Here is a 26390-nt window from a genome sequence, read left to right as displayed (position 1 = left end):
ATAAAGAGTTTTAGTCCTAATTTGACAGGAAAAGATACTTTGAGAACAAACTAGAATAAATGTATTACTGTATAAGTGACAAATCTTTTTTAATTATTTTTTTATAGAAAAGCCCAAATTTAAAAGAAGTTTCTGTAAAGTTCAGATGGGAACTTTCACCGGTTATTTTATCTTTAATGCTCGCTATGCTAACAAAAACAACCAAGAAACTGCATATTCTCAGTTGAACTTTTTACCGGATGCAGAAAGATCGACGACACAGCTGTGAAGCGTTATCTGCTGAATGCGGAAGAAGGCATAATCTATTCAAAATCGTCTCTACTCTTATACTGTCGTGGCCGCCTACCCCACACTGGGGACGGCTCATCCTAGCCCATGTGAAAATGTGTGACCTGATGGTCTTAAGTGTGCCACAGTGCGGATAGACAGAAAGGCGCCAAGCCAGGACAGGCCTAGCTCAAATCACCTATCAGATCATTAAGAGGCCTAATCTAACATTTTAAAAATAAGGATAATAATAAGTCCTGACTAGTGCCACAAAATGGATTGTCTTGTACTTTTGAGGTTTGGCTGTAAATGGACGCGAGCAAGCTGGGTTACAACAAGCCTCTCAGGCCAAACAAGTACATTGCCATTTCACAGCCTTTCTGCTCGTGTAAATATCTCAAGTGTGAACTTGTGAGAGTGGCGTGCAGATGGAAAGGCGGTGTGTCGCATTACACATGCAGCGAGAGAACAGACACCAAGGCTGACTGTGAAATTCAGGCAGGCCCCCGATTTTGCACTCTTCTGGAAAGCCGCGCATTGAAACATGTCCTCCCTCTGGTGACAGCGATTTTTTTTTTGTTGAAGAAGCGACAGATAAGAGTCAGACGTGCAAAAATAACTTTGCATATGAGCGTGCGTGGATACTGTGGGGTTACAAGGAGCAGCGTGTGATGAATGGCTGTCCGTGGCGGACGGCCCTGGGCAGCAGCTTGTTAATGTCACACCTCCATCCTGAGATGTGATTAGCATTCCCGTGCGCCGATAGATTGAACACATTCCACTTTTGATAGCGCGCATGAATATTCACGAGGAATATGAAATGGTCTGATTGAGATTCAAAGGGAAAACCTGACACATTAAGTAAAGCTTGCTGTAGAAAATGAGGGTAGAGCTTGTTGGGTAGATTACCGCATGAGAGCCAAAACAAAATGGTGGGGTGAACTGCATGAGAGTAGCTATCACTGAATCAAAAATGTATTAAAAGACGAATAGAACACAAAAAGAAGCACGGGGACACTGCTCACCTGCCGGAGGGCAGGAGGCTCTTTGCTAGTTAAGTCATAGCATCAAGCTAGCTAGCAAAAAAAGCTTCGGCTGTCTACTAGTGCGCTTAAACATATTGTGGAGTCTGACGAGAAAAGATGGAGAAGCCGTGCTAAATGTTATGCTAATGCTATCCTAAGATTGGCACGGCTAGCTTGTTAAACGCCGTAATTAAGTGCTCTGGTGATTGAGTACATTTTTCACAGACGTACGCGTCGATGGAACCGCGTTCAAGCAGATTCGACTTTGTTCATTTGGGAGGAGATCAGTCGCAGACATTTCAAAGTTTCAATGCAAAAATCATATGAATACATTTTATGGAAGTTATATCTAGAAACCTTCAACAATAAGCATTAAAGCAAAGACTGATGAGGTCTGGTCTAATATCGATCACTCGCTACTTATATAGTGATAAGCCAGGTGTGTCAAACATATGGCCCGCAGGCCGGATCAGGCCCGCAACGTGGTTTAATCCGGCCCGCGAGATACATTTGTAATTTTATTACTTGTCCTGGTCTCCCTGCGCTGACTGCGCCGAGGCGTTAGTTGAGTTCCTCCGCAACAATGCAAACGTAAAGCTTCGCATCTTTGTGTCCCGCCTCTACTTTGTGGAAATGAAGATAAATTGCAACGGCCTGCGACTGCTGAATGACGTCGGAGCGCATCTCGAAGTCATGAATAAAAAGCGTCATTTGGAATTGTACTTTTTATTTATTTATTTATTTTATTTACAACTGAACTGATTTTGTGAAAATACCAATCCCCTATATCTCCATTCCCCATAGACTTTGAATACTGCTGGAAAACATTTGTTGACCATCAACAAATCCCTTTTCCGCCTTGGGACAACATTGTTGAAAACCATCAACATTATCAAGCGGAACTCGCGAAAATTCTCCAGCGGGTAACTGACATTTCAAGCTATTTCAGTAGAATTGAAAGTGAGAGTACAAAGTATATATAATTCGTCTAATCAGCCATGTCAACGTAATTTAATGTTTTTTTTTTATATATTAGAAATGCGTGCTGATCGTCGGGACCTCCATGATCCAGCATGTGGAGATTGGCGGATGCATCACTTCATGTCATCCATGGGCACTCGTTGAGGATGTCGATGAAGTCGTCCCCCATCTGCTGGCTCAACACTCGTCCGTCTCTGCCGTGGTAGCTCACGTTGGAACTTGGGACCATAAAAAACAGCAGTCAGAGAAACTTAAAAATGACTACATCTCTCTCATAAGCACCATACAGGCCTCAAAAAAGCAGGCCATAGTCTCGGGTCCCTTTGTTCCCCCTTGCGTTGGTGAGGTCACATTTAGTCGCGTCAGGCAACTTCACATTTGGCTTAAAGGATACTGTCGCAGGAGAGACATCCCCTATGTGGACAACTTCACCACTTTTTTCCGCAGACTGGACCTTTTCAAACCAGACAACATTCACCTAAATCTCATTGGATCTCAATTATTAGCCATGAATATTGAACTAACTCTGCTCTCCTGCAACGCGTTTAAAACGACGGTCAGTAACTGTGCATTCGTTGATCACTAAAAAGGGAGGCGGTATTGCATCACCGATTAAAGAAATTAAAGAAACACTGAACTTGTATCTTTTAACTGTTACAAATCAGTTTAATACTTTTTTTTAATTTTTTATTTTTGCTAATCACCATTTTTTCACAATATATAGACCACCCCAACATTCCACCTTATTTATCAGTGATTTTTCATAATTACTGTACTATTGAGTCATATACACCACCTATATAAAAAGGTTTTAATAACTTGTGTTTTTAATTTGCACATCTGGTCAAATGTCCAGAGTATTTTTTTGAACCTCTTAAACTGCATGGACGCTGAGCAGCATGTCACACAGCCAACTCACAACAATGCACACCCTGGAACTTGTTGTTTTCATGTTCTCTATCTTGGGTAAGTTAGATTCAGTTTCGTTTCTACTCAAGCACTCCTCCCAAACTCCTCCTTCTGCTGTGGCTCCATCCACACCATTAGTTTTCTTCTTTTTTTTTTCCACATAGAAAGAGTCGAAAGGGTATGTGGCAGTGTTCTGCAGCCTTGGGGAAGTTTGCCTTCTTTACCAGGATGGCAGAATCAGGGTAGGTCCAGCAGAGCTTGGGTTACTAGCATAATTTAGGAAAGACAACTGTTGAACTTGTAAATTCCTCATTATTGCTCAGTTATATGCAGGCAGTAGTTTCGTGCTGAGATTGTGTATTTTACGTTCGGATCAGGCCTGCAAAGTGGTTTAATCCGGCCCGCGAGATACATTTGTAATTTTACAGGCAATCCTCAGATTTGCAAAGCAACTTGTACATGGAATTGCCCTAGATGTCATTATTGTACCCACCACCTAAAGTTACGGTTTGTTTAAAAAATAAAATAAAATAAAATCAACCGACATAAACGTGTTAAATATGACACAAGTTCCATTACCTTATAATTTCATTCACTGTGCCACACAATGCATTCTGGGAACAATATATATATGCAAAACGGGTAGCTACAACACGTCCGGAACTCATACAGGCAAACTGTTGCTGCATTCGATTTGCATTTGTGTTATTTTTTGGAACAATTACAGTTGAGCCCCGTAATGGAGGGCTAACCCACAAATAGCGAAAATCAGCATTTCTGAGTTTTATTATTAATTTTTTGAGGTTTGTACAATAAATGTTTTCAAAATTACATTAGAGCAATTTTTTTTTAATCAATTAAGCTTTGTTTCTAGACAAGAAAATACATCTTATACACAAACACAATGTCAATTTAAGATTTTTTTCTATTAAAAAAAAAAAGTTCATCCGTTATATTGTCGCATTTTGTATCGTTTCATTAAACGCTTATTTCAGGCACCTGGGATTTACCTGCAAAAAAAGTGCTCCACTTTTATATATATCCATTTAAAAGCGTAAGTAAGTATCTTTCTTTGGTTATGCCATGTTCTCTCTCTTGTGCAGGTTCGATTCACTTTAATTTCTAGTGAAGGCCTCCTCCCTTCCTCCTCTTTCTGCCGTGGCTCCATTCAAACCATCCGTTTAATTTCAGTTTCTATTGCAGTGAACTCCTTCGCTGACCTGCCATGGTGGCTTTTTGTTTGAATCATTTTTATTGTACTTCATGTGTTATGTGCTCCTCCCATTCATTAAACGCTGTTTATTGTATTCTAAGTGTACCGCGCCCAAGATTTGATGGTGAAAATTTGTCACAAATTCAAGTTTAAATGTGGTTGAGTTTCACATTAATGTGACTTCCATTGCAACATGTTCTGTTTTCAAAATGTTGGTTCCTTGATAGGGAAAACACTAAATTCTAATAATTCCATTCAGATTTTATGATACCTAAAAGCAAAGACAAGGTCCAGCAAAAGAATAAGCATCAGCTGATACATACACTGTCGCTCTTGATCGGGTAAACTGGACAGGTTAAACTAGATGGGTGAGATTTCCGATTACAAAAAGCAATGTTACTGAACGATCAAGGGTTCAGTAGGTGTTGTTGGTCCTCTGAAGCAATCGAAAGCTTACATTCTTCCCTTGGATGGCAGAACCACGGTAGGTCCAGATATGATCGTGTTGCTTTCAAAGAATGAGATAAACTGCATTAAATCCTACAATTTCACCCAATACTGTGACCAGTCAATTAATGATGTCTCATTTTCCTTGTGCTTCAGTGTGACTTTGAGCAGGAGTCGCTTTCTCTACCGATACAAAAATGCGCTTTGGAAAATCGGCCGGGAAACCTACCTGTGCTTCAAAGTATTAAGTGACCAAACTGGCAATTCTCCGATATATGGGTATTTTCACGCAATACACGTAGAGGTGAGTATTAAGACACATACTGGAGAGCCTTCTTAGAGGATCCCTTTCAAATGTTTAGTCTATTTAATTTTATGTATCCTTTCTCTTATGTTAGTTGCGTTTTCTGGATTACCTGAAAACCTTTCATCGAGGACTCAACTGCACGGTCACTTGTTACTTGTCCTGGTCTCCCTGCGCTGACTGCTCCGAGGCATTAGTTGAGTTCCTCCGCAACAATGCAAACGTACAGCTTCGCATCTTTGTGTCCCGCCTCTACGGTATGAAAATGAAGACAAATCGCAACGGCCTGCGACGGCTGAATGACGTCGGAGCGCATCTCGAAGTCATGAATAAAAAGCGTAATTTGGAATTGTACTTTTTCTACAACCAAAGTGATTGTTGTGAAAATACCAATCTCTTTCATCTCCATTCTCCCATAGACTTTGAATACTGCTGGAAAACCTTCGTTGACCATCAACAAATCCCTTTCCCGCCTTGGGACAACATTGTTGAAAACCATCAACATCATCAAGCGGAAATCACGAAAATTCTCCAGTAGGTAACTGAGTGAGAGTACAAAGTATAATTCGTCTAATCAGCCATGTCAACGTTCTTTTTTCTGCACGTGGGCAAAGAGTAAAAAGAAAAGATAAGCATCAGCTGGTACATACCCTGTCGCATTTGAGTGGATCGGTCAAACAAGCTGGGCGAGATTCAGATTATAAAAGCAATGCTGCTGCATGAGCAAGGTTCAGTAGGTGTTGGTCTTTTGAAGCACTCGAAAGCTTACATTCTTCACCTCGATGGCAAAACCACGGTAGGTCCAGATATGACTTTGTTGCTTTCAAAGAATGCTGTTAACAAATTCTGGCCACCAGGGCATAAACCTGAATTAATCATCTATATTACTATAATTTACTCAATGTGTGTTTGTTTTGTCTTCAAATAAGGACGCCACTCAGAATCAAAACTCACACAAGGTGAATTGGATTTGTTTGTTTCTTTTAGTTTCTGGAGTTCAGGAAAAGTACATCAGTCAGATCTTGGTTGCTTTTCTTTTCCTCACAAACGAGCATCCTACAATGCAGCCCTCGCATCTTATAGGTTGCCTAACACAATGTCTCATCTGAGATCACCACGTCCACGTTTACTTTCCCCTTCCAAGGTCCCTTTCTCACGCAACTGTCCCGTACGTCCTGTCTTGAGTTCCAAGTGCGCTCCCAAAACTCCCAACCTTGATCTTGCACCGGGCTCCATGCAAACGCTGCCTAGCATACCTATATAATTGTTTGCCTGATAATATAACTAATATATACTGAGATATGGTTAATGTTTGACGAATTGAATATGATTATTGATTACAAATCTGCCACTAATATAGAATTGATACTTCAATAGGAAAGACTGCATTTAATCTTACAAATGGACCTAATATTGTGGCCAGTGATTCAATGCCATCTCGTTTTCCCTTTGCGTCAGTCAGAATTTGAGCCTGGATCTCTTTCTCCTCCAATACAAAAATGTGGTCTTGGAACAGCGCCGGGGAACCTACCTGTGCTTTACAGCATCAACTGACAAAACCGCCAATTCTGATAAATCTGGATATTTTCACAATATCTGTGCTGGAGTGCACGCAGAGGTGAGAATGGAGAAACATACTGAAGGGCCTTCTCAGGTATTTCACCAATTTAATTTTGGATATCCACTTTCTTATGTAGATCCGTTTTCTGGATTACCTGAAAAACTTTCATCGAGGACTCAACTACACGGTCACTTGTTACTTGTCCTGGTCTCCCTGCGCTGACTGCGCCGAGGCGTTAGTTGAGTTCCTCCGCAACAATGCAAACGTAAAGCTTCGCATCTTTGTGTCCCGCCTCTACTTTGTGGAAATGAAGATAAATCGCAACGGCCTGCGACTGCTGAATGACGTCGGAGCGCATCTCGAAGTCATGAATAAAAAGCGTAATTTGGAATTGTACTTTTTATTTATTTATTTATTTTATTTACAACTGAACTGATTTTGTGAAAATACCAATCCCCTATATCTCCATTCCCCATAGACTTTGAATACTGCTGGAAAACATTTGTTGACCATCAACAAATCCCTTTTCCGCCTTGGGACAACATTGTTGAAAACCATCAACATTATCAAGCGGAACTCGCGAAAATTCTCCAGCGGGTAACTGACATTTCAAGCTATTTCAGTAGAATTGAAAGTGAGAGTACAAAGTATATATAATTCGTCCAATCAGCCATGTCAACGTAATTTAATGTTTTTTTTTTATATATTAGAAATGCGTGCTGATCGTCGGGACCTCCATGATCCAGCATGTGGAGATTGGCGGATGCATCACTTCATGTCATCCATGGGCACTCGTTGAGGATGTCGATGAAGTCGTCCCGCATCTGCTGGCTCAACACTCGTCCGTCTCTGCCGTGGTAGCTCACGTTGGAACTTGGGACCATAAAAAACAGCAGTCAGAGAAACTTAAAAATGACTACATCTCTCTCATAAGCACCATGCAGGCCTCAAAAAAGCAGGCCATAGTCTCGGGTCCCTTTGTTCCCCCTTGCGTTGGTGAGGTCACATTTAGTCGCGTCAGGCAACTTCACATTTGGCTTAAAGGATACTGTCGCAGGAGAGACATCCCCTATGTGGACAACTTCACCACTTTTTTCCGCAGACTGGACCTTTTCAAACCAGACAACATTCACCTAAATCTCATTGGATCTCAATTATTAGCCATGAATATTGAACTAACTCTGCTCTCCTGCAACGCGTTTAAAACGACGGTCAGTAACTGTGCATTCGTTGATCACTAAAAAGGGAGGCGGTATTGCATCACCGATTAAAGAAATTAAAGAAACACTGAACTTGTATCTTTTAACTGTTACAAATCAGTTTAATACTTTTTTTTAAAAAAAAAATATTTTTTATTTTTGCTAACCACCATTTTTTCACAATATATAGACCACCCCAACATTCCACCTTATTTATCAGTGATTTTTCATAATTACTGTACTATTGAGTCATATACACCACCTATATAAAAAGGTTTTAATAACTTGTGTTTTTAATTTGCACATCTGGTCAAATGTCCAGAGTATTTTTTTGAACCTTTTAAGCTGCATGGACGCTGAGCAGCATGTCACACAGCCAACTCACAACAATGCACACCCTGGAACTTGTTGTTTTCATGTTCTCTATCTTGGGTAAGTTAGATTCAGTTTCGTTTCTACTCAAGCGCTCCTCCCAAACTCCTCCTTCTGCTGTGGCTCCATCCACACCATTAGTTTTTTTTTGTTTGTTTTTTTTCACATAGAAAGAGTCGAAAGGGTATGTGGCAGTGTTCTGCAGCCTTGGGGAAGTTTGCCTTCTTTACCAGGATGGCAGAATCAGGGTAGGTCCAGCAGAGCTTGGGTTACTAGCATAATTTAGGAAAGACAACTGTTGAACTTGTAAATTCCTCATTATTGCTCAGTTATATGCAGGCAGTAGTTTCGTGCTGAGATTGTGTATTTTACGTTAGGCATATCGTTGGACATTTATGGGGTCCTTTGGTGTCCTAATTTATGTCAGGCATGTTGTTGGACAGCTATTATTTGATTCTGCTGGCGGCAGTATTCGCGGTAGTGACGGTGCGCTTCATCTACGTGGCGACGTTCGTGTGGAATGCAAAGAACAGGAACCAGATAACAGACGGTATCAGACGGACTGAGTGAGTTATTGAAGCTTTGTAAAACGGAATAGAGTCCCCATAAAGCCGCATTGTTTCCCCTACTGTGCCTGGCCACACTTTTTTACTGGCGTGCCTGTGTGGGTGACACGCCCCAGCGAATCCCGCTCCATTCAGTCCGAGTACGTTATTCAAACCGCTTTTTATTATTATTATTATTATTATTATTATTATTATAATTTTAAATCATAAACAATAATTCTCAAACGTGATCAGTAATAAGTCACATGCTCTGAGAATAAACTCATATATTGAACTTTGGACCCAAAAGGGAACACTCACGCAAAAATAACAAGTTAACTTTATTAAACAAGGATGGGGGTGTCGGAAGGGGCGTGTAGAAAAAGAAAATAAGTTTGGGCGTGGCAGTGACTGAGCGCTCAACATCGAGGCTGAAAAAAGAACAGGGAAATGTGTGAGAAGCATGTCATTCTTTAGTACAATCAATTGATTTTTAAAAAGTAGTACAATTACAAGAAAATCTAATAAAAATAAGTAATGATTTCAGAAATAAGTTTAAATGATTAAGTAGGGAATTTAAAAATGTTAACTTAGTATTAGTACAAGAAAAACCTTATACAGGTACTAAAAAGTCATAGATTGCCATAAATGCTTTATGGTAAATAAAAGTGTAACAGAAGCTGTATAAGAACAAGAAACTTTTCTGTAAGATGCGGTTTTGAACAGGGGTCACTCACCAACTTTTTTTTTTTTAACTGAGAGCTACTTTTTTGAGTGAATGAGTACTGGTTGCTACGAAGAGTAACACACATCTGAAATATCAAATATTCTCACATTACGTTTAATTATATATTGTTATGTTATCGTTAGGTTGATAGTCAACATCAACAATTTTGGAATATAAGGAATATTATATATCAGTATGAAAGTGTTTCTAGTACCCAGAGTGATACATTTTTATTTGGTCAATAGATACGATGCTACAAACTCTGACAAGCAACTAGTGAATGTGTTCAGTGCAATTTTTTTTTGCTGTGACATAGGGCTGGGCGATTTTGCCTAAAAATAAAATCTCCGATTTTTTAACAAAAAAATTTTGATTTACAAATCCCCCCCGATTTTATATTTATTTATTTATTTTATATAAATTAAAGTTAAAAAAGTGATTATTTAATTTTATCAGTTGACAAAAGTAACCATATTTCTCCTCTTGGAATCAATGTGCAAAACTTCTACCTCGAATCAAATATTTCTGGAAATGTAAATCTATGTGTTGATAAAGTGGGAAAAAAAATTATTTTTTGCCATCTTTGTTTTAAAAGATAAACAGTGCTACTTGTGTCCCTCAATATGACGCAAATAAACATCACATTTTGGCTTTAATGTAGGAACTGAGGTCTGAGTTTGTCATCTGTTAGCGTTATTTGATTAGCCAGTCCCCAAAGTAAGAAAGTTTTGGCCTGCCGTAAATCTGCTATTTTGCCGTGATTAGACCGCTTCACCCCCTTCTACAGTATAAATCTCCTTTCAATTTTCAATTTGTTTAGTCACTGAAAATAGGCTGTTATCAGCATTACCAGCCCACTATACTACATTTCGTAATGATTTTTATTAAACAGGTTTTTTTTAGCGGGAGTTTGTTAGTTGTTGTTGAGTTCCTCACGTATGGAGTGTGTGACTCGACTGCCGGAGGAAAGCTACGGAAGCCCATGGGGGCGAAACTAGCATCGGCGCAACAAAAGGGAGAAAGACAACAACAATGTTATGTTTGTTTTTTTAATCGTCCGCAACAAAACACTCGAATTAATAAAAAAAAAAAAAGATATATCGCACAGCCCTACTGTGACAGTCGACAAGTAGCACACGTGAGGTGCCATTGCCCCCAAAGCAACGTTGTGTCGAAAATGGAAATGAACTGGAATGGTTCTTCAGAATGGTACCAGATGTGCATGTGTTGCATGCAAAGTATGGGAAAGACTGCATTAAATCTGACAATTTTACCCAATATTGTGCCCAGTCAATTAATGACATCTCCTTTTCCCTTTGCCTCAGTAGGATTTTGAGCAGGGATGTCTTTATCAAGCAATACATAAATGATATCTTTGGACCGAGCCGGGGAGCCTACCTGTGCTATTATGCGTGGGAGCCAACTGGCTGTTTTCCCGAATGGGGATATTTTGACAGCATCCCTCATAAAGTGCACGCAGAGGTGAAACATACTGAAGGGCCTTCTCAGAGAACCCCTGTTCAAATATTGAATACATTTTAAATGTGTATATTCTTTTTCTTATGTACTGTAGATCCGTTTTCTGGATTACCTGAAAACCTTTCATCGAGGACTCAACTGCACGGTCACTTGTTACTTGTCCTGGTCTCCCTGCGCTGACTGCTCCGAGGCGTTAGTTGAGTTCCTCCGCAACAATGCAAACGTAAAGCTTCGCATCTTTGTGTCCCGCCTCTACTTTATGGAAATGAAGATAAATCGCAAGGGCCTGCGACTGCTGAATGACGTCGGAGCGCATCTCGAAGTCATGAATATCGAACGTAATTGAAAAATATGATACTTTTTCTACAACTGAACGGACTACTGAGGATTCTTGTGAGAATACCAATCCCTTTCATCTCTATTCTCCCATAGACTTTGAATACTGCTGGGGAATCTTTGTTGATCATCAACAAATCCCCTTCCCGGCTTGGGACGACATTGTTGAAAACCATCAACATTATCAAGCGGAACTCGCGGACGTTCTCCAGCAGGTAACTGACTTTCAAGCCATTTCAGTGGAATTGAAAGTGCAAGCCGTGTCATGTAATTTCATCTTTTTACCTCAGAACTCCTTCTGCACATGGGATGGAGGATGCGTGCTGATCGTCGGGACGTCCATGGTCCGGCATGTTAAGATTGACAGATGCTGCGTTTCCTGCCATCCATGCGCACTCGTTGAGGATGTCGATGAAGTCATCCCCCATCTGCTGGCCCGACACCCGTCCGTCTCTGCCGTGGTTGCTCACGTTGGAACGTGGGACCATAAATTGGAGAGGTCAGAGAAACTGAAAAGTGACTACATCGCCCTCATAAGCACCATTCAGGATTCAAAGAAGCAGGCCGTAGTCTCGGGTCCCTTTGTTCCCCCGGGCTTTCGTGACGAACCGTTTAGCCGCGTCAGAGATCTCCACATCTGGCTTAAAGGATTCTGTTGCACAAGAGACATCCCCTATGTGGACAACTTCACCACTTTTTTCCGAAGACTGGACCTTTTCAAACCAGACGGTCTCCACCTAAATCTCAAAGGATCTGACCTTTTAGCCATGAATATTAGACTTACTCTATTCTCCTGCAATGCGTTAAAGTGAATCTACATTCATCGATCACTCGTCCCCCAACTGTCCAACTTCAATCCGTCATAACCCCCTATAGAGATGCTGGCGTCACGTGACTTTCTCTGGACACGCCCCCATGCGGCAGGAAATTATTGGCGCAGAGTTAATCGGCTATGATGTCGTGGGAGGGCGAGAACTGGCGTTTATCCGTCAACTTTCCGCCCAAGAAAAGGATATGAAATACATGCAACGAGGTGGACATGTTGGATTGCAAGTGAAGTGTCCGGAAGTTGTTGTTTTTTCCAACTTGGAAACGCTGCTCATGTTGGAATTGCCTCCTCTGTTGCTGGTGAGTGCTTTAAAATATGATCGTACAAAGTGTCAGGTTTACCTGCAGACATTTGTAGAAATCATCACTCAACAAAAGGAGGCAAAGACACCGAAAGTTGTGTTGCCAGCAAGAGAACAAGGTACCGGGGGGGGGGGGGGGGCATGCTCTCCGCTTCTTCCCGTTCAGCTGGGTCTTTATTGAACACAGCAAAAGCCCATCCCAGCCCATACAGGGCGTGGCTAATCATTATCAGAGGTGTTTACACCAGTCATTTGTTATTCTAAGGCAAGGCATTTTTGCTTAGTCATTCGTTTTGCCCAACTATCAACCCTGTGTCAGTCGTGGATCTGATAAGCGTCTCCCGGGCCTCAATGCGTCTGTCCAAAGCGATCTTCATCCAACACGTCTTCACTGCAAACATTTTGGAATATGTTTGACAAAAGGCATAATGCACAAAATACGTTTGAGCAAATGTATAATGTATATATATATATATATATATATATATATATATATATATATATATATATATATATATATATATATATATAATTTTCCCAACACAAAGGCTTTACAAGTTTTTACAATCCAGATTTATTTCCCCATTGTGTGCTCAAAATGCCATCAAAGTTGGCAGTTTCACGCATTTGGCAGTGTTATTTATGTACGTTAGCATTTTAGTAGCTGCTAAATCGGCCGCCGTCATTTATACCTTAAAATGTCGTCTTTATGTTGTTGGTCAGTAGCAGCAAAAATTAACGAAACAGATTATTTCCCCCACATTTTGCGTGTGGTAAGAGTTAGCATCTGCTGATTTAGCCACCATGTACAAAGTGCAACATTGGCTACGCATCGGTTCCTCTTTTGGTAGCCTGGAACATGCTCTATTCTTTTTTTTATTTTTTATTTTTATTTTTATTTTTTATTTTTTTTGTATCTTCTTGTGGCAGCTGGTCCACAACAGCTGTCAATCATTGTTCAAGAGTGGCGTTTGCCGTTTACTCAAAGTGGCAGACGCGTTTTCTATGCTGCCAAAATGGTTACGCTAACCGGCATTTTGGGACACGTGACGTGGCTCAATGCACACAAATGTTGTAGTCAAGCACGAGAATCATGTCATGGCTTTCTGTTGAAAAAAGATTGCTGAAGTTTTTTCAGGATTGTGTTAAAGGAGAAAAGTCCAAAGTACATCTTAGACCAAGTAGTGTACTGAAGTACTAAAAATAATCATACTACAAGACAATCTAATTGAACCTTTTTAGCGATTCCAAAACCTAGAAAAAATCTTCTCAAATCTTCAATAATGTATCGAGCCATTACAGGATGTAATTTACTGTTTGATACTATTAAGAAAATACAAGCAAAGTACAATTTGATTCTGATATGCTTTTATTATATCAGCCTTGTAATTATTCCAAGAACTAGAAAGAAATGCTGCATTCAAGAATTGCTAAGAAAAAAACTGTGACTACTCTGAAGAGTCCTAATCTAAATGTTAGTTGATATATGTGGCCTTCAAAATGATATTATCAGATCAAATATTAATGCATGGGTGGTACCAACAATTCTGTTTACCTTTTATTTATTTTGTTCATGCATTTATTTCTTTTACAGCCTAACATCTATCCTCACTTTTTTTGTAAAGCAGTGATTCCCTCGCTGTGCACATTAAGAGTGCTTTGAGAGCATAATAATACATCTTTGGTCATCTATCCTTGCCTTGACAAGCAGAAAAATAAAATGCTCCTGCTTGTCAATCTATATACATACAATTACAATATACAATTAACTTGTGTATCCAGTCCACATGCTGCTATTCACGCAACCTAATATTCGCTTTTGGTTCAACTTGACAGGCCCAAATTTGACACTAACGGAGTGACACATTTGATGGATTTTTAATTCATATATGGATTTGGAATATGTTGTTTTGAATGCATTTGGAATAAATCACCTTTTTGCTCGACTTGCGTTAATCGTTACGGTTGCAGAATTCTGGAAATTGCGGAGCTTGAAGGAGGTATGCCGCCAATGAAAATAATGACTTAAATTCCACATAGACACACACACACCGACCCCTTGCATTAAGATTCCGGAATCCATTCGATGCTATGTGCATGAGTGATCATCTATCATGGCAACATATATTGAATCAAGGTGTTTTTGTGTGTGGCCCCCCTGAGGTGTTGTTTGTTTATGTCAAACTCACCTACGCATCCCATAACCCCCTTGCAGTGGCATTTTAATAAGCATGCGAGTCGTCTTCAATCACTTGTCAGAAGTCTGAGTACATTCGTATTCCAATTTAATTACAGAGCCATTACCGGAATGCACAAAGTGTTGCTGTCCAATGAAAAGCATGTAAAGTAGAGATAATCCGATTTTTTTTTTCTTCACACCGATATTGGAGCCGACATTCATTTCCGTTAAAAGAGAAAATATTGGCATCAAAATGTGGGAAAAAAAATACAAACTCCAGCTCTTATTTATTTTATTATTTTGTTTAGTTTTCAAGCACATGTTGAACAACTTCAGGGCGAGTAAAATATTGTAAAAAAAAAAAAAACGTAATCAATGGTCATATTTGTTTTAAAAATCTAACAAAAAGTTCAGAGGTCTCCCCGGGGCAGTAGCATGTCTTCCAAAGTTAAATAAAAACTTAAATGGCTCCCTATTGTTTTCTACATAAGAGGATCTTTGTGCAGTTTGTCACTTTTTTACTCGCGACTGCCACCTCTGGCCCAAAGCGTAACTGCAGCATCTGTGTCAGGCTCGTTCATGGTGCGCGTGCGACTACGATCTTAAAGTGACAGCCACAGTTGACAAACAAAGACATGACTTCAAATGAGGTAAGGAAAAAAACGTTGCCCCTCCCCAAAGAAACTGGAGTGTGCGGGTTCCGCACTCTGCTATAAAAGGCATTGGTGGAGCATGCATGATGTAGAAAAAGCTTTAATATTACCTTTTTAAATGGCACAATGCACCTTTAAATAAAGTTATCCAAAATTTGAAAATATCCGAAGTGTTAAAATGTCACTTATTTTTAATTTCAAACAATAACAGAAGGTGCAAAGAGTTCCCTTGAGTAATTTTTTTTTTTTCTGGATCGATTATCGGCCGTACGATTTTTCAAAATGGCAAAAATATCAGCGCAGATAATAATAATGTAAAGTATAAAAGTTGTATGTGTTGAACATAGAAAGGTATGACCCGAGATTCGAAAACTAACCTCAGAACCAGAAGACGACTCACCACGAGTGCTCCGCATTTGAGTCAATACTTGAAAAAAGTTGCGTCATCGTCATTTCACGGTGTCCCATTTCTAAAATTAGACAGACTTCCTCACACAGCCGCGATTACCGGCCATGTGCAGAGCCACCAATGCCGCATTGCGTGTGGCACACTTGACACCAATGCATGTTTAATGCCAACCAGCGTTTGATCTCGCCTGCCTGCTCGCCAAACTTAACAGGCGGAGGAGAGGGGGGGAGGGGGGGGGCGTCTGGTGGTACTCTTGCATCAGCATTCATTGAGGTCATCAGAGGTTGTCTCCAGGCTGGATAGGTGGCCCCCTTTCTGTTTTTTGTTCCTTTTCTTTGTGTGCCTGAGGCCAAACAAATACCTGGGGACAGCCATTAGTGCTTTTAAGGAAAGATGAGCCAAAGGCGAGGAAGTGAAAGGAAACTCCGGATGCCACAAAGACTTTAAATTGACTCCCCGAGAGAGGAAAGAGGGCGAAATACATTTTCTATCACGCTGCCCTCTGCGTAATCTCGACTACCCTTCCGTCCTACTCTCAACATGGGCAAGAACGGTGGAAGTCATATAATGTGATTCTAATTCTGATTCATGTCTGTGGTTTACCTAAACAAAAACAATTAATTTTTTTGTATTGAGGTTTTTTTTTGGGTCTTAATAAAAATAATTTTGATAATCAACTTCCACATATGACTTTTGATTTGTGTCATATTTGATACATCTGGCCACAATGCTTTAAATTTGTACATTTATAACTCAAAAATATAATAAGAAACAGACATATCAAACACATTAGTATTTCCAAAAATCACTATTAACTCATTTAATGCCATACATTCTTCTTCTTTTTTTATGATTATTAAAAATTTGGGTCAAGTGTATTTAATCACATGACTTCACTAGTTAACTCGCGATTAATCACAAATTTCATATCTGTTCTAAATTTACAATTAAAATAAATCTAGGTTTTCATACTCTTGTTAACAAAAGTGGAAAAAAAATGTTAAACAAATAGAAATAGTTCAAATGAATTTTTGACGTTTATAGCCGTCAATGGCAGTGAATGAGTTAATAAGTACAGGTGTCTCTCCTTTCTAAATTGTCTTGCAAGGTCGCTGGAAAAGCCATCAGATGGGTGATACTGCCCTCTAATGGATCATCCGTGCAATGCATGTGTCAGATCATATACATCAGGGTTTTAATGGGGGAGAAAATATTATACTCATGAGATAGAGGGCTCAAAATGTATTGTAAGTAATATGATATATTTTGCTTTATAGGGTTAAAAATATCCTCTGAAAACTGTATTTGGTCATCTACACAGTAGATGATCCCGAAATGAAACCGAAAAAGGGAATTTCCCCAAAAAACTGTTCCGAGATAGTTGAATGAATATTTATACAAGATTTAAAGCTCTAGACCAACCTGGATATTGATTGAAGAAGTGTATACATACACACTTTCTTACATCAGTCAAGGTTAAAGAGATCAGCTCACCCTCATCCCTCAGATCACATGACATGCTGATCACATCCTTTGTATTCTCCCAGTGCATCCTTTCGCCATAGCAATTATACATGTAAGTGCTTGGACAGGTGAAAGACGAGAAACTTAGCTCATCGATTTACGTCTCGTCTTCCTCCAGCTCGGCAATTCATTCTCATTATTTGACAATCTTGTTTCAGTCACTGGGTTATGAAGAAGGATACTTTTTACTACTTGATTTCGTTGGAGTCCCCCCCCCCCCTCTTTCTAGTAGGCCTATAATCTGTAAAAGTTTATTTAAGTTAATGCTGGGGAATTACACTGCGGGGGAAAGTTCCGTAGCTTGTTTTGTATCAGGATAAATAAATCAAATCCCAGAAGGGAGGCAGAGAAACAAAAGTCAAACCGTTTTGAACAGAGGTGGTTAGAAGCGCATTGCTTTTGGGTTCATTACATTACCTGTATGAATAAATTTACTACATTCCGCTTTCTGCATTTATTTGTAGCGATCAACTTCACATAACCACTCGCGACCTTTGACTCCATTTCACCAATCAAACAGAGCCAGGCAGTCACGTGACGTCACACAAAGTCTCTGCATGCGGCCCCACACGGAAGCAACGTTTTCAAAGTGACGAATGGCAAAAACAACGGGAGGTTTTATGGGCGTAAATAAAGAAAGTTAATGTAAAATCATTTATTTTGGCTGAATTTGCCTTCATTGATTTCATTGTGTGAAGAGTTATTTTATTATTAAATTTCACACTTCTGGTTTTACAATTTCCTCTGCCTTGAATTTGAATTATTTTGACTTTGAATCTTTTCACGGTGACTTTAAATGACAACTTTAATTCACATTATATTTTGTTTTCCGCTATGTCACCTTAATGCGCTGTCGTATCTTATTAATTCCTTTCTATTTTTTTTTTGATCAGCAGGCACTTAATCAATTATTTGGATAACTACTTTTTTTACTTTAAGCTAAGTAACAATGCTCATATTTGAGTAAAATTTTTGACTATTCTATCGAGCTCTCATTGTGCCATTAACATGCCCCCCCCCCCCCCCCCCCCGCTAAGTGAAGGGGGGAGTCACTTGTAAGAAAACCCCATATGCACGACTTTACCCATGACATAAAGCAAAATGACATAAAGCTAACTCTCTAACTTTTGTATTGTGCTTACACTCTGTCTATCTATACGGTGTGAATGTGTGAATAGGAAAAGCCCAAATTTAATAGATCTCCATACATTCTCTCTCTCTCTCTCTCTCTCTCTCTCTCTCTCTCTCTCTCTCTCTCTCTCTCTCTCTCTCTCTCTCTCTCTCTCTCTCTCTCTCTCTCTCTCTCTCTCTCTCTCTCTCTCTCTCTCTCTCTCTCTCTCTCTCTCTCTCACACTAAATAATGCAAAGGGGTTTTATTGCCATGCCTGCTGTTTTAAATGAGCTTTGTGAAGTGTGAACATACGGCGGCGGTTCTCTCCAAGAGATTTAAGGTATCTGCAGAGCGAATCTGCCGGATGGAGATAAAAGATTTTATTTTAAGACGTCTTGACACACCGTCACGTGTTGCGTGAACCGCACGGGCGGGTGAGATTCACAGTGACCAGGAGGGTTGTAATCATGCTCAGTTTTTATTGAGACTGTCAGAGAGGTGATTCCTTTATTTATTCCTCTCGGTATGACACAGCCGCAAGAATAAACATACAGCAGTGGTTCGCATGTCTTGTTTCTTATCTGTGTGTTCTTTCATTTTGTTTGTTTTCCCCCAGTCTCCTGCTGACTATGACATTCAGCTAGGTGTTGTTTGTGTCTATTTTTGAATGTAAGCAGAGGTGGCAAATCCAGGTCCAGAAAGTAAAAACCCTGCCACAGTTTGGTTTTAGCCCCTGATGCTAGCTAGCGAGCTCCCTAGCAGGTAAACGAGCACCATGGGAGGTAGCGAGCTAGCATGTGGTGCTAAAGCCAAACGGTGGCAGGGTTTTTACTTTCCAGACCTGGATTTGCCACCTCTGAATGTAAGTGCTTCTGTGGTTTTCTTTTTGACCACAGCGTTTCCACTGCAATATTAAACCAATACCCCTCTGTTAGTGTCAATCAAAATTGAGCATTATCATCTGTGGAAATGTTATTTGCGCTGCATATAGGTTAAATCAACAGCAGGAGAGTCATTGAGGCGGCATATATAGTACTTATCCAGTGCTTCAGTTTTACCCACTAAGGTCATCATGATGAATGACCCTGGGTGGTACTTGTGAACTCGAAATGATTTAAGCTAAACAAACCTGGATGTGTAAGTGTAAATTTCTGGGTCCACTCCTCTCCCTCGGCCAACCTCATATGGGATTCTTGTGTCTATGCGTCTCTATTAATCTCTTTTGTCATGTGATTCTTTACACACACAAGAAAAATATGCACACTGCATTATTACATTTATAAACCTAGTGCAAAGCAAAAAAACAACAACAAAAACAGCTCAAGTTATTAAAAATGTATACAAGGGTGAACAAAAGGGAAATCAAACTAGCCCTGCTGTGTATTAATTCATCATCAGCGCACCAAATAATTTACAACGCAACAGCGTTTGTAATGTGCCAGTGGAATAATGTAAAAGCTACACATCATTTAAGTAAAATAAATAATGTTAAATGAATTAATGTATTCCAAGTTCAAACCGCCACCATCATAAAACCTTCAAGAACACACGGCCAGTGTTTTAAGTCAAATTTGAACATTTGTGGGCTCTATTTTTGTAGACGGCTTATTGCAGAAATGTAGGTGTATCCTGATTTTCGTGTAGGTTGCCTGTTTGAGAATGTGTATGATATTTTTATTATGTTATGCCAAGCGTTCTGATGTAGCAAGGGTGTGACGCAAGCTTCTTTGATGCTATCTAAACTGACACCGCCTAAAACCATGTCTATTTTGGCTAATGGTCAACCGCTAGTCTAAAGCGATTTTGGCTAGAATTGAGGCGGCTGTGTTTACGCAAACTTCCCTTTAAAAAAAAAATAAATAATACACCGGATAGCACCTTTCTGCGTAACGGTTAATTCACACTGATTGCGGAACGGACACGGAGCGGCATCCGTACGGACGCCGCGAGGAATAGAAAGCATTTGAGTCTGCGTGTCAATTCACACCAGCTGCAGTGCGGTGCGGATAGGATGCGGCGCTGCGGAAGGTTTCCGCAAGCTTCCTATTTTTCCGGATTCCGCATGCTGATTTTCATGAAGCTGAAGAAATTACACGAGCCGGACAGGAAGTCAGGCATCGGCATCAAGGTAGATTCGGTATATTTCAAAATAAAACCGTTTGCGAACTCGTTTTTTTGGGAGACGTACTTACCCATTTAAAAAAATAGCCAGGGTACAAGTCCCAGAAATAATAATAATAAACATATTGCTTTGACAACAGGCAAGAGTGGCTATTGTTTACCAATAGGACTCAATATACACGGTTGTTATCGCGTGAATTCAACTCTCCAGCGTGAACCCCCGTGATCTTGTGGTCTGGCGGGTCCAGATTTCCGGACACGGACAGCTCACGTGACGCACGCGCTGTGAATTGCATTCCATACGGATGCCGTACGGAAACGGCTCCGCATTCGCTCGGCAGTCAGTGTGAATTGGGCGTAATTACCAACACGTCTCCGCACAGATTGACACGACTTGCAGCGGTCACGACAATTGAGTCCCTTAACTCATAAGAGAAGTTAATATTTATGTTGAAAAGCACAACATCTTATGTGCAGGTAGGTGCAAGTGAGACAATGATGGATGCTTAATTATCACAGCAGAGTGTTCCAAAAAACAAATCTAAAATTAATCCCACTTGTATTAATTTTGTCTGGAGAAAATTGCTTTAATTAAGTTGTCTGGATTGACAGCTCACTGTTAAGACGCAAAGAAGAGAATATTGTATTACATCGTACGGTGTTATGGTTGGAGGTGTTTTTTTTTGTTTTTTTTTGCTCAAATGCTGAGTAGCAGGTGTTTATGTCAGAGGAGGCCTTTAATTATGACATGATTTTAAATTAGATGTCCAACTAAGCTTTGATGCACTTTAAATGGTTCTGTTTGAAACTGCCAGGGAGGTATTTAGCCACTGATTTAAATTCTAGTCTTGATTTTTCAAAGATTATTTCAATAATGTTGCTGTTACTGTATATGTGTGGAGAGAAAAAAAATGTTGCTTTTGCACGTCGGTATATTACAGTATAGGGATTATGTGATGTTTTGAAATAACTTTTTAAAATCATCTTTAAAAATACGGCAAATATTGTCACTGCATGACAAAGCCTACCTTTAATAAATCCTTCTTTCAAGACGAGACTGCCACCAAATTAGCTTTCGAAATGAGACGAATGACAGTGACAAAATGCATTCTGGGAGTTGAGTGTTCTGAAGAGCATGCTTGAGGGTATTTGGAGATACAAGCAAGCTTCTCCCATTGAGGGTAATCCGCCTCAAGACGATTATGTCCTCAGCATATAGGGACAAGAGACAGAAAAAATATCCACATATACATCATATGAAAGCCATGCAAGTCAAATTGTGTATTATTATTATTTTTACTTTTTAACTCATTCACTGCCACTGACGGCTATAAACGTCAAATAGTCATTTTTACTAGGCTAGCAGTGAATGAGTAATCAACAATGCCATATTTGACAAATATCTCCATTTGTTACCAAAAGTGACTGAAAGCCAGTCAACATTACTTTGATTTTACTTAAGCAAACAATGGGAACATTTTTATCAAGTATCTTCATTGGATGCTGTACTCGTCAGACCGCACCTCTCTGTTCACTTTAATATAAGAAGTGAGCAAAGCCTTTGTGTGCCATTTCTTTTATGCTTGCTCATTGCAAAAGCATCTAAAGATATTCTTTGAAAAATCCCCACCACGATGTTGCCCCCATGATGTCACCTGGGCCGGAGCTTTATGCAGTTGCAGCCTCCATTATAAGGCCCAGAGGCTTCACTTATACTAGAAAACCAACAAGTGTGCCAAGAAGATAATCTGTGAGAAAGCCTTTCCATCTGTTCAAATGAATTGCTGCACTAAATTCCAACCCTGAAATGCAATTATTTTGATGGCATTTTTCTCCGTCTTGCTGCAGTAAAATACCTCCACGCTAGTTTGAAAAGCGCAGCTTTAAAGCCTCTCGCTGTCTTGGTGTTGCAGCCAACAGCAAATGATCTTCATTCTGAAGACAAACCTCTTGACATGCTCACACCTTACACTTCCCCTTTTTATCACAGAGGTGGTGTCAGCAGAATGGGAAAATAAATAGAAAGTAGGGAAGGAAAATACCATCACGGTCAGTGTGTGGTGACTGTAAAACAAAGTCATGTGGAAGTTGCCAAAAGTGGTCATATTCTGACTTCAACCAAAACATGACTCAAAAGCATTCAAAAAGCTGTTTAAACCATCAAGATGCAAGACGTCAACTGTCAGGCACTTGGGTTTTATTTTGAGTCCTCGAGTTACGGCAGAGTTACGTTCCTACCTAAGTTGGATTTCACCCTTAAAGACGATATTTACATCAAAATACTTTGTACAGTAATTTAAATTGCGCGAACCGGAAAAGCCGGAACCAATATTTTTCGTTTCCCATACGGACATTCATCACTGATGGATGGCAGAGTGGAGCTAATTCAAACTTTAAACACGGAAATATGACGGGCCTGATGGCGAGCCGACCTGCTCGATGGATGTCCGTTGCCGGAGATAACAACACAACTTTAAATAACTTAAAAATGGCGTGATTACTGTAAGAAATCATTGAAAAAGAAGATGCTACGGACGAGGCAAGGGCGCCGTAAATTCGAAACGACGTAGGTCGCGTACGACGTAACCACAATGAAACCATCCCAACTTTCCCCAGAATAATAAATGGTAGAGTCCTGTCTGTTTACATCATCCCTCCATCATATCAACCACAAAGTAGCTCACTAAAAAGATGGGAAAATCAAGCTTCATACAGGACGTCCTGATTTTCACACTTCTAGCAACTACTTCCACACCAGCCCCCGAACTCAAACAGAAGTCAACACGGAATGTGAAAACTGAAGGAATTGCCTGCATTCATGTTGAGGTGCTGAGCGCTGACCGCAACACCTCAGTCAAGGATTCTTACAAATCTGTTCAGAAACATCTAGAACAAACACATCTTTCTTGAGGAGTGGGTCAAAGGTCTGATTGCCAAATTTCACAGGAAAGGAAAGCTAAAGTAAAATCGTCACACTAACATTATTACGTAGCCTGGAATGAAACAGTCCATTCTACACCAACTTCATGGACATCGAGAGAGTTTTTGACATCTTACACCCTGTGACAAACTGTCAAATCATGCAACCCAATGGAGTTTCTTCACAGATAAAAGTTTTACAATCAATTGGAGTGCAGTATTACTCACAGAATGTTTCCCTGTGCAATATGATGTACGGAAGAGATGTATCATATACTCTTCCTGATTACCAGTGATTGGGCCACATGTAAAACCACCTCAGGTAAGCCCAGAGGCATCCAGCAAAAGATCTTGACTATGCTGATGACCTTGGCTTTCTTTCCACAATTGATACTAACCTGCATGAGAAGACGGAGCAGACTGACAGATTGGCCAGAAAGAGCAGTCTTAACATCCATCATAGCCAAAAACGACGTGGATATATTCAACACCAAGTGCACCAATTACTATGGATGGGAACTCTTGATTATGTTGTGTTTACATATCTGGAAAGTCTCCTCGGCAAGTACTTCTGTAAAAGACTCAGGAGTGCTCACAGAATATTCACAAGCCTCAACACTATCTGGAAATTAAAGCAGTGCGGCCTAAAAAAAACAATAATAGACCGTATAACAATAATGTAAATTAAATGTGTCTTATAATGTTGGCGAATACTTGAGAGCAGCATTGAAAAAGACCAATGGATGTTTTCAGATATGTCACATTCTTTGGTCAGAAAATATTTCCATATAAGACCTGGACAGAAACGTTGCAGAAAATCTCGCAATGTGGTGCTAGGAATTAATTATCATTTAGTACAATGGAGGTTAAATTAAGTTAATTCTGACAAAAAAAAACGTATTGGGTTTCGCCAGGAATATTTTCTCGAGGATCTTCTTCCATGACTGTGTCGCGTACTACCTCCTATTCCACTTCCCCAACGCCATCCATCTTCCTGCGGTCCACCTCCCCAGAACAAGTCATTATCACCTGCCTCAGCTTCCCACCGTCAACCGAGCTGGAAACAAATGTCTTCATCGGAATCCAGATGAAGCAGCGCGATATCGCAGATATGCATCCCTGTGGCGTTTAGTCGAGCAACGTGTCACTGATAGCTTGCTCCATCTTAATCGACGTTTGCCCTCCTCATGACATTATCTTCGAGCGTCTGCCTCCATGTTAGTCAACCTTGCTGTGCTTTCATTTCGCTTTTGTCTCAGTCGGGATTTTTTTAGATGGCAGCGGGTTCTTATTTTGGCTTAGGGTGCCTATTTGTCAAGTGATAATTTCAGAGTTACTGTATATTTTATTACTTTAAATAAAACACATTTAGACAAAACCTGTGTTTGTTACCGGACGTAACCACAATTATTGGCGCCTCTGGTAGAGCAAGGTTTTTGCTGGAAATAAACTTGGTTCTATCACTCTACGGATAAATGTGGCTTGGGGTCTTGAAGTGCAGGTTGTACTGAAAAGGGCAATTTATTACTAAAACAACTGGAGAAAAATCTCTACCAACAAAGTCTTAAAAAATCAAAACTCAAAGTAAGAAAGAATCACCAGGAATAAAACTACACAACAAGTATCATGACACCACAACGGCCACAACAATCCGACAGACGGAATGAAAGCACAGAACTAAATACAAACAAACTGACAAGACAATAAGGAACATCTGGACAAGAAACCCGCATCTGAGGGAGCTGATTGGTTGACACAAGGGACCGGGCTGATGAGAAAAGTTGAACACAAAAACCGAACGAGGCAAACGACATAAAAAGTGGCAGAAGGAAAACAGTCCAAACCACATCAACAAACACGGGTCATGACAAAATCTAATAGTACAAGACGCCCAAAATTCATCTCCATTATAAAAAAATGTATACACCTAATTAACTGCAAAGGCTGACATTTAACAAAAGTTTCTCTTCTTTTTTTTTCACGAGAGCTCAGTATTCATTCGGTAATTTTACCGATTCAACATGTCATCATCATTGCTCTCTCTCTTTTTATTTATTTATTTTTATTTTTGGAAATGCATGAGTATGTGCGCGTGTGTGTGTGTGCATGTGTGCGTGCGTGTGAGTGTGTACTCATTAATTCACCTAAAACCTATTAAAAATCCCATACCGTTCACCTAAACCGAATACTTCAAAATCCAGCTAGAGTCGTGAGGTTGTCAGGAGACCCGAGGAAGGATCAAAGAAAAGTGAAATCCAGCACCGACCAGACATCACCTACGACCCACCGGGTCACCAACCCCAGAAACATGTCCTTGTAGTCCTCCAGGTCATTTCTCATACGCTACAGACAAGGGTCGGTGGAGATGCACAAGAGAGAGAGGGTTGGCGGGGGGGGGGGGGGGGGGGGGGCGGTTTTCGTTGGGGGTCGTGGGGGGGTTGAGTGTGGAAAAAGTTAAACAAACGCCCTAGAGAGACAAGAAAAAACCAACTGTTAAAAATAGTTGAAGCTGTTTTTCATTTTATGATTTATTCATGAGTAGCTTATTCGGTTTCAGTTATTTTTAACGCTTGTGTGTTTGTCACTGTTGTTGACAGAGGTGTAGTTCAGGGATGATCCACGGTACTTTACAATGTAAAATGGGACACGTGCTCGACTGTGAAGCGCGATATAAAAAAGTTAGCTGTCACCGATTTACAAATAAAGGCCAATTCCTTAACGTTTCACCAATGTTTCACTTAAGCGCCATTGCATGGGTTGCTATAGTACGATGCGAACTGTCAAGTGCATAGTATTGATAATTTGTTCAATTGTGACGCGATAGCGGTGGTATATATAGGTGGATTAAGTCTGCACTGAAGCCCGAGAAACCAAACGCAAAACCTGCCACTGAACAGCATACACAGTAGTAGGTCACATGTGTAGCTTGAAGTTGACACCTTTGCTGCTACACAGCTAGAAGAGAGCATCCCCTAATCC

The 26390-nt window shown here is 40.2% G+C and overlaps 1 protein-coding gene and 1 long non-coding RNA gene across 4 annotated transcripts in view; both read left to right on the top strand.

The window, feature by feature from the left end:
* Positions 1 to 1846: 1846 nt before the first annotated feature.
* On the top strand, positions 1847 to 2905 carry LOC147168589 (uncharacterized). Its single transcript, XR_015095938.1, has 3 exons — positions 1847 to 1998; positions 2097 to 2215; positions 2329 to 2905. It is a non-coding gene; the product is annotated as an uncharacterized LOC147168589 (long non-coding RNA).
* Positions 2906 to 3011: 106 nt separating this feature from the next.
* LOC147168587 (DNA dC->dU-editing enzyme APOBEC-3G-like) overlaps positions 3012 to 26390 on the top strand; it is a 144219-nt gene continuing 120840 nt past the window's right edge. The window contains exons 1-8 of one of the 3 annotated variants that reach the window (XM_086084539.1): positions 3012 to 3424; positions 4999 to 5146; positions 5241 to 5484; positions 5566 to 5680; positions 6605 to 6764; positions 11124 to 11367; positions 11462 to 11580; positions 11656 to 12493. In XM_086084539.1, coding sequence (XP_085940665.1) covers positions 3363 to 3424; positions 4999 to 5146; positions 5241 to 5484; positions 5566 to 5680; positions 6605 to 6764; positions 11124 to 11367; positions 11462 to 11580; positions 11656 to 12177 — 1614 coding nt within the window. In that variant the 5' untranslated portion in view covers positions 3012 to 3362 and the 3' untranslated portion in view covers positions 12178 to 12493. The other 2 variants (XM_086084538.1, XM_086084540.1) reach the window with 2 other exon arrangements.

The sequence above is a fragment of the Leptonotus elevatus genome, chromosome 9 (genome assembly GCF_054856555.1).
Source record: "Leptonotus elevatus isolate MCC_2025b chromosome 9, RoL_Lele_1.0, whole genome shotgun sequence".
Lineage (NCBI taxonomy): Eukaryota > Metazoa > Chordata > Actinopteri > Syngnathiformes > Syngnathidae > Leptonotus > Leptonotus elevatus.
This window is presented reverse-complemented; position numbering and strand designations above follow the sequence as displayed.